Source organism: Geospiza fortis, unplaced genomic scaffold (genome assembly GCF_000277835.1).
Source record: "Geospiza fortis unplaced genomic scaffold, GeoFor_1.0 scaffold115, whole genome shotgun sequence".
Classification (NCBI taxonomy): Eukaryota; Metazoa; Chordata; class Aves; order Passeriformes; family Thraupidae; genus Geospiza; species Geospiza fortis.
In genome coordinates, this window is record NW_005054499.1 from 424,179 (window position 1) to 433,487 (window position 9,309).

The following is a 9,309-nucleotide window of genomic DNA, read 5'->3' on the forward strand; positions in this document are numbered from 1 at the left end:
TTCCCCGGAGCGTCCCGGGCCCGCTCGGGCAGCCCTTCCTCAGGGCGTCCCGGTCCCCGGCCCTTCCCGGCCGGCCCGCCCTTCCTCAGGGCGTCCCAGGCCCGGTTCCGCTCGGCCGGTCCTTCCTCAGGGCGTCCCGGGGGCGGGTGGCATGCCCGAGACTGAGGGCTCCGGTGTCGTGAGTGCGAAAGATAAACACGCGAGCGAGCAGGAAGCCCCACTGGCTTAACATTAAGATCAAGATCCCCTATTGTGGCTCATTTTCGTGGGCTCTAGGGAGGGCTCGTGCCCTGTCATAAAGGAGAGCGTTCTGCAGCTGTTTAGGAACTTTCTGCGGTTTCTGATCGGATACCGAGCAGTAAAAACACCCCAAATCCATGTCAGTGCGTTGGGGCGCTCGGGAGCTTACATTTTATCAGCAAATTCTTCTGTTGCTGTGGTATATGGATGCAGCCTCTCCAGGCTCATGGGCATGGGATGATGCTGGTTTTGCAGGGTTGTGAAGCTCAGTCCACTGTTCCTCACCTTCCCTCCACTGGTGTTGGAGAGCTGAGTCAAGGCTGTGTAATGGTGAAATTCAACAATGAAATCTAACAGCTGTGAAAGGTCTCCAGTAGTTTGGGTCTGTAGTATGTAATTCTCATCTGTTGTTCTGAATATATGAGAACATTACCTTTTTTTTTTTGTGAAACCTTTTCTTTGAACCCTTGTTTCAGAAAATAGTGAAGATCTTGAATGTGCCTGGGATCAGGGTGTTTGACATGGAAGCTGAAATTACTTTTTGGAACTGTTTTGTTGTGTGGCATTGAATGTGGCTCTTCAGAGCCATTGTGTGATATAATGACTGAAGTGCTCCTTCACAAATAGGAGCTGCTGGGTTGGTCAGTCTGGTGCATCTTTTAATCAAAATAAAGTGGGTGTAGTTTGGACATAGGGAAGGCATTTTTTACAGTGAGGGTGTTGAGGCCCTGACACAGGTTGCTCAGAGGAGCTGTGGCTGCCTCATCCCTGGAAGTGTTCATGGAAATGTTGGACAGGGCTTGGAGCACCCTGGGCTAGTGAAAGGTGTCCCTGCCCATGGGTGGGTGGAATGAGATGGGTTGGAATGTCCCTTCCAGTCCCAACCATTCTGTGGTCTTCAGAGGCAGCATTCCTTGTTTATAGTGCTCTGGGAACTAGTAGGAATTCGTGCTCTGTGTGGGTTGTGTGTTGGTGGTGTTCTTTGCACTGACAGTGCTCATATACAACGGCTGTTTGTCTCTTGTGGCACCATCTGTCCCCTTCAGCACTTGGCCAGCATGAGGCCAGCTTCCCATGAATGTTTGTATTTGGGGAGGGTATCTAGGTTAAAAATAAATCTAGAGAAGAGTTTAGGGGTTTTTATTGAACTTGATTGTTCTTCAAAAGTTGTGGAAGCTCAGAGGGAATAGGAGACTGCAAAGGGCCTCTGGACAGAAGTAGCTGTGTGTGGCTTCATTACCCCTGGTGAGGGATGGATGGGCTGAGTGGTCACTGTTACTTCCTTCAGAGTGGGAGCTCACAGGAGGTCCTGGAGGTGCAAAAAAACTGAAATATGCTGGACATTGTGTGGAATGTAAATATTTAAAAGAGAGCAGATAATGGATTATATTAGTGTTTTAAATAATCCAGGGTTTCCTGTACATAGGCTTCCCAAAGCTACTTTGAATTTTGCCCATTATTGCTCTTTTTTGTGGCTGAACTTGGACTATGAAAGATTTTTTTCTTTTGGTGAGGAATCCAGAGTTGTTTTTGTCATTTCCTGACCTGTTGGATGTTGGGAGATCACTAGCTGCTTTCTTTTTATTTTTCCCATGGCTGCATATTGAGAAGTTGTTTTTTTTCTTTACACTCAGTAGGGAAATTCACTAGCAATATACAGATCTTTCTTACTTTGGATTAAAGCTTGGTTGACTAAGCAGTATGAGATGCAGCCCTCCCAGACTAGTTCTTGGGGTTCCTTCAAGTTCAAGTGAGTCTTTTTGGCTGGTAATTTTATTTATTTTTACTGGAGAACAGTAACAGAACAATACAAATGGCAATAAAGATTGGGGGGGATGAGGGGAAGGGGTGTTGCTTGTGTTGAGCCACAAGTGTGATCATTCTGGAGAGGAAGCAGCTGTGAGCCTCTGTACCAGGACAAGATTCCCAGTAAGCAGGAGACCATACAGGGCACAGTGGGATTTCTGCAGGAAATCTTGTGTGTGCTTCTGGTCATCTGTGCTTAGCAGATGAAATTCAAGTTTGAACACACGGAGTGGACACAGAGGCTACTTTTCATCCCTTGGCAGGGATGTGAAGGAAGGGAAGAAATCCAGAGAGGTTAAATGATAACATAACACACATAAACTGGGCTTGATGAAAGTTCCTACTACAGGGTGCTGAGGGAGGCAAAAATATTTGGAACTTGTTAAGCTTTGTTGCATTTTATAACACAGTTTCTGCAATAAGAGTCTGCATAAGGTAACTCAAGCCTTTTCTTTAAACTGGAAGCAATTTTGTTACTTGCAGCATTAATGTTGGTAGCCTGGCTTACAGGCATCTTCAGTGTGTTTATGTTCTGTTGTGCTTTTCACAGGTCGAGTATAGAGAGATGGATGAGAGTCTTGCAAACCTATCAGAAGATGAGTATTACTCTGAAGAAGAGAGAAATGCTAAAGCTGAGAAAGAGAAGAAACTACCCCCACCACCTCCACCAGCTCCTGCAGAAGAAGAGAATGAAAGTGAGCCAGAGGAGCCGTCTGGTGAGTAGAGAGAGACCTTCTCCTCTGGAATTATTTACCTGATTTGTTAACAGAAATTAGGTAGGGCTGGGTGTGGCATCATGAATCCCATGTCTGGTTTCAATCTGGTTTTGAATAATTGTTCTACAGTGTTTTATTTGCTGGCCCCATATATGGAAGGAAGGGAGAAATGCAGAACAGCCTGATAAAGATAGGAATATGCATTAATGTAATTCCAAATGAAGCCAAACCTCTTGTGCCAGATTCTCATGATCCTTATAAACTTGTCTTTGGAAGCTTATTGACCAGAATACCTCTCTGGCTCTCTGCTGCCACACCTGCTTGAGTATGAACATTCATTTATTCCTCAGAGAGAATAACCTAAAAACCTTGGGTTTTTGGGGGTTTTTTTATGCAGAAGAACAGATTTAAACTACTGTGATTCCTGTGGCTTTAAACTATGACTCTAATCTTAAGTTCTGGTTGGATACTGTTTGTTTAAATTTCAGTATTAGATTTCAGTATTCAGTGCTTTCCTTATTAGCTTAGAGAGAGCTTCACTTTACACTGAGATGTTTTTTGGTCAGTCCTGTTCAGGAGGCAGCTTTTGAAATTTGTGGCACTAGCAGTACCATATTCTTTACCTCCATTGTGTTTGCAGCTGCCACCACGAGTGAGGTCTGTTGGTATCACTCAGCTGCTAGAAGGTGATGCTTTTGCAAAGTTCAGAGTCAAGAGATTTCATGAGATAATGTGTATGGTTGGTGTTAGACAAGAGCTGAAATCTAGCAGTTGAATCTTTGCAGGTTCATCACTGATGTGAGTCACTGTTAGTCTTCAGTTACCATAATTTTCTTTCTGGCTGGCAAGTTTGAGAACATAGGACTGATGTTGGCTTGGGGATACCTACCTTCAGTCACAGGAAAAAATATTAAAAGCTGTGGGTGTGTTTTATCTTATGATTTGCCATTGTAACCTCTCCTTGTTGCAGATGTTGGCTCCTGCCTTGATACAGGAGTACTGTAGCTCATATGCTTGACTGAAATATTTGCAGTGATAAAAATCCTGCCACTCCAGTTGTAGCTGATGTAGCAAAAATGGAATTCTAATAGGTGTAATTAAGCAAATATTTTAAGCTTTCTATTTAATTTAGCTTAGGTATTGTGTTTAATCCTTGAGACCTAATATTAATATACTTTTTTATTTCTCTCAGATTCCATTTTGTGCCTCTGAGAATGATTATTGAAATCAGTTTGAGGCATAATCAGTGAGGTACAGTGGAACAGGTTTTGTCCATGAAGAAAGGAACATGGAAGATGAGCAGTGATGGGTCATACTGTTCTATACACACAGCAGCCTGTTAGACAGTTATTTTACAAACACTGTATTTAGCCATCTAAGTACAATCAATTTTCAAACAGGCTGTACCTAGCTGCCTAGAAATGAGTAAATTTCAGGTCATCATATCATTTTTCTATTCCTAGAAATTCTGTGAATATGCATGAAGCAACAAAGTAGAAAGAAGACAGATTTCAAGCTGTCATTCCACAGCTAGTCTTGCTGTAATTTTAAAGGTTTCTGAGACTATATATGTTTCTGGATCTCTCTATTTTTGTCTTTATTAATGTAGGTGTCAAGAGTACCAGGTCATCTTATGCTGCCTGTTAAAAGTGCATTGAAACTTCTAATTCAGCCACCCTTTAGAAGGAGGAGGCAGCATGGAGTCTGCTCTATATAAAAGTCATGTTTATAATTGAGGTTTTCTCTCTCTCTGTAACTTTGAAGGAAAAATTAAAGTGTTCAATAAGAAATAGTGAATTGGACAGTAATACTAGTGGAGGATTGCATACTGAAAATGTAGGCTGGTATTTCATTAGCCTGTCCCGTCAGACAGCTTACAGTGAGGGGGATAATTATGTGTCACACTACAGGTGACAGCACAGTGCTGATCTTCCTTGAGTAGGTTCCATTCATGTGTTCAGCTGTGGGGAATTCCAGGTGTTCTGGCTATTACAGAGTGGATTTGCAAGATATACTGCACCCTATTGCAGAGCAGTTTTAAAAGGTGTGACAGTATTTCATGGTTAAGAGAATTTTCTTAGAGTATCTCTCCTTTTTTATTTGAGGAATATTGTCTAATACTAAAAAGCTTCCAAACTCCCTTTCAGTGCTGACTGATGACATTTGTGTTCTTGTTTGCCAGTATCCCTTTTAGAATCAAGGAGCTCACTTCTGTTTTTTCTTTTTTTTTTGTTTTTCCTCACCGAATTGGATTTTCATTTTTAGAACTACAGAAAATTTTCTTTACTCGCTCCTGGCCTTTTAGTGTTGTCAGTATTCTTACTTTGTGGTATTTTTAGGTGCTGTTTTCCAAGGAACTGAATATGATCAATATTAAGATCAAGGGAATGGTCAAACTTAGTGGTGCTTTGTCTCTTTATTTTATCTGACTTGTCTGTTTTCCTAAATAAATTCAGTACTCTGTGATACTAATGTGCAGCTCTTAGTTTTGAGGCAGTGGATAATTATTTGAAGTAGATTCCCTTCTGGACCTTCTTCCTCATTGCTCTTCAGCTCATGGTCTGGTTTTTTGTTGCCTTGAGACTTGGAGCAGATTCTGTTCTCACACATGTTCTGTTGAGCTGCAGGAGTTTGGTGTTAGCAGGGATCAGTGGTTTGCTTGCTGCTAGTTGCTTTTCAACTAGAAACTTTCTTCCAGGGAAGGAGAGGCAATCTTCACTAGCAGGCCTTGTTTCCACACTTCTCTGCTCAGACTGAGTAGCATTTAGAATTGTGCCCAAGCAATCAGTAATAGTGATGAGAAGAGAAAGATTCTGATTTCTTTCTGTAAGTAAGCTGAGAGCAATTTTTTCCCCTCTGCTCATTGTCAGTGTTAATTCAGGGATTATGAATGCCAGAGACTGAAGTCAGAGTCTGTTTATTTCTTAACTTATGGAAGGCACAGGTGAAACTCTTATTGCAGATTAATGGCCTATGCTTGACTGTAAATATTCATGTTTGAATTGTGTTAGTCTCTCCCAGAATGGAAGTCTTGAAGTGTTCCCTGCAAAATAAAGTACTTGCAATGTAGATCAAGTAAAGAGTTACATCCTGCTGTTGCAGATACGTTTATTCACAGAATCATAAAAAAACTTGGGTCTTGTGACGATTATTTGTCACAGTCTCTCCATCAGTTTTTTTATTTCCCTGCTGGCAGACTGATTTTATACAAGTACTAACTATGGCTCCTCTGCTGTACTGAGGGAGAATGTCTGTCTTGTTTCAGTTCCTGTTTTGTTTTATTTGTAGATGTTTAATGCTGTGACATTCTAGTTTAATCCAGTTTAGCACAGTATGGAAACATTTGTTTAACTTCCTGTGTCTCACTTTAAGGGTTAAATCTGTAGTTCAGATTAAATTCTTCTCAGTTAGTGTATCCCCCTAAGAGCCTTAAATTACATTCTGGCAAAATTGTCCACCCAGACTCTAAATATTAACAATTATGTGTTTAGCCTCAGGTTAGACCTTGCTCTTGCCTGTTTGGAGATTACACTTGAGCAGTTGTGCTCTAGGAAGCAGCTGTTCCATTCCAGTGACCACTGCAGGGTGTTTCAGTGCATGTTGGTTTGGACTTGATGCCTGTTGAAGTGTGTGGTTTGAAGGACCTTGGTACAGCAGGAGCGAGCTGAACAGCCCTGGGCCTTCTCTGGGGTGTGCCTTGGCTTCCTGGGCTCTGCAGATTGATGGGACTCTTCTGGTTCTCATGAGCTCACCCAGAGCCAGTGTCTCCTGTGAAGTGAGCAGTGTGTGAGGTGTGTAATGGCTTTGTTCCTGCAGACACTGCAGCTGTACTCATCTCTCTTCTCAACGTGCTCTGTTCCTGCTTGTGTTGCCGTCCTGTTAGGACTTAGATGCAGGCTAAGGTAATTCTGAGACTTCTTCAGATCCTTCAGATGTGTGTGCTTAGCCTTTTCCACCACTGGGAATGTTGAAAGACTGATGTCTTTCGGTGCTGGGTATTGATCGCGTCACTGATCAATGGTACGATGCGTATTTGGCTTCAAAGACAATCTTGGTGTGTTAGAACACTGATGGTGTATCAAGGGTGAAGCCAAATAAGAGGTCTGAGCCTTTCAAGAATTGTTCTAGCATCAAGCTTAAAGGAAGGGTTTATGGGGAAAAAAATAGGGTCTCCTGAACATAAGAGGCTTTTCAAAATGCTTTAAACTATCTCCTAGGGATATGGGGAGACTTGGGAACACCAAAGGCAAGATGATCAAATTCTTAGGGTTTGAGATCCATAGAATCTGATGGTATCCATCTGCCAGATCATAAGTATTTAGCCACCAGGAATGCTACATACGGTGTACTTCTTTATTTCCCATAAAATCTGATGTAAAGCGTTCCAGTAACCTGGATAACACTTTAGAACATAATTTTTGGTGCCCTGAACCTAGATTCCAGAAAATGGGATTCTCAGAAAACGGGTTTAGTTAGTTGGTGAAATTTAATACCTAAAACGCCAACTGCCGGGCCTTTATGTCCAGTATGGTTTAATTTATGGAGTAAGGTCCCTGAGTTCTCCTCTTTCCTTCCACAGGGCAAGCAGGAGGACTTCAAGACGACAGTTCTGGAGGGTATGGAGACGGCCAAGCATCAGGTGAGGGTGGCGTTTGATGCTTGCCACTGAGTAGCAAGAGCCGCCAAGTTAGGGATTGATGCTTGCAAGTGCGCATGGGTGTGGTTGTCCCCAATCTAGCAGGAGGTGCAGGAGTTGTGTTCCCACCTGTTTAAAGAGTGTGGGGTGTTCAGATTTCAGTTGAGGGCTATAACAGCTGTGGAGAAGGGCGCTAGCTAACCTGTGCTGAAATGCCTCAGGCCGATCTCTCATCCCTCCACTCCTCTCCCTGTTCAGAGGAGTCTAAACATACAGAAAGCTGGTTCTTACCTAGCCAGGCTGTACTACCTAGATTGACACAAAGAGCTTTAGAACAGTGTACTCTTTTTTCTAATCTGCTGAAGAAAGCACAGAGTACCTTTTTGCTCCTTTCTTTTTGTCTTTTGAAAGGGTTTGTGTTTGACCTGTGTGCCAGCACTTAGCCCAGGAGATTGTCTGCTGGGCAGATTCATAGTCTGGTGCTCACTGGACTGGATTGTAGATTGCATTCTCCATTTGGCCTTGGTACTGCTGCTGGCAGTACTCACTCACTCTTTCATTCACAGGACTGGTGTCTTTACTCCTAAGTACTTGGAGTGTTGCTTAAAATCTTCCTCCAACTCTGCTGCTTTTGCTCTCACTTCAGGATTAGGGTTTTAGACAAGAGTCAAAGGCTACAGAACCTATTCTGTACCTCCAAGTTGCTCTTTTTGAAGCAAATAAAACTTCAAGAAACTCATCTAAGAGTGCATCCTTTGCTGTTTTAAGTAAGGGAGCCAAATACTGTTATGGATGTTACCTCTTGCTGCTGCTGGCTATTGTGGCTTATGGGCTTAAGGATGCCTTGCCTATTTCATTTTTAGGTAGGCATTGGCTGATTGGAAATTCTGCATATTTTGTATTATATGCTGAGAGTATGCTCTAACTGTCCAATTTGACAGCCAAAATCCTTTCATTCAGTGTGTTCATCTGCAGATGTTTTAGTAAGTCTTTGAATGAGCAGCATCCCTCAGGATTTCTTCTGTGGGCAAGGATATACTCAAAACTTCAGCCAATTAGTTGCTAGTGCTAAATGTCAGGAAATGGGCAAGTGTGTATGTGCAAATGTGTGTGAAGAGGAGCTGAAAATCCAGTCTAGGGAGAACCTTTCCAAGGAGAAACATGTAGTTTTGAGCTGGTAATCCCTGTAATGTGTAGCTTTCATGAAGTACAAGCAGTAAGGGTGTGAAATGGGGTTTAGTCAGTCTGAAATCCAAATCCATTTAGATTTGAGCTGTGTAGTTGCAGAAGTAAATTCAAGGACATTTAGTTCCTAGAAGATCTTCCAATGGTTGGCCAAATGAAAATGCTATCTTTGCTATTAATAGCTATGCTTTTTCTAAATTCTTGAATGAAACACTCTTTTGGGTTGTTTTATTAGCTTTTTTTCCCCTGAATATCTGTGCACATCTGGAGCTACTCTACTATTCTAGTTTTATAGTTTGGGTATTGCCATGATAGGTATTTGGCCTTAAAAGCCCCCCCAACTCAACCCACCTTGGGAGTTCTTTTCAAAACTGTTAGCAGCACCATGTTCCCTGGCTGCTCAGTTTGAAGAAATAAATCCCAAAGCTTTTCAAGACACTGCCAAGTTGCCTTAAATCCACACATCTGAGAGTTTGCTGGTGTTTGATGACTACAGGGCTTTTTAGCAGCTACCTGGAGAAGCACACTTCTTTTAGCACAACCCTGAAGAGTCAGGGAGTCAGGTTCAGCATTTTAGGTCTGTGAAAATTGTGCTGCTGAGCTTTTTGTTAGCACTTGAGCATCTAGAGCCTTAATATTCTTAGCATAATGAAGCATCAGAGAATTGGTAACTGGTTTGATTTCCATGGCCAGTTTTACAGAATTCATAGTTGAGCATGTGCATTC

The 9,309-nt window shown here is 42.3% G+C and overlaps 1 protein-coding gene across 1 annotated transcript in view; it reads left to right on the plus strand.

Moving 5' to 3' along the window:
- The first annotated feature begins 1,946 nt into the window (after positions 1–1,946).
- Positions 1,947–9,309, plus strand: part of KDM1A (lysine demethylase 1A) — a 24,776-nt gene continuing 17,413 nt past the window's right edge. Inside the window, exons 1-3 of the mRNA XM_005428688.3 lie at positions 1,947–1,990; positions 2,530–2,762; positions 7,342–7,401. Of these exons, the coding sequence (XP_005428745.2) occupies positions 1,947–1,990; positions 2,530–2,762; positions 7,342–7,401 (337 nt within the window). The remainder of the gene's footprint in view (positions 1,991–2,529; positions 2,763–7,341; positions 7,402–9,309) is intronic.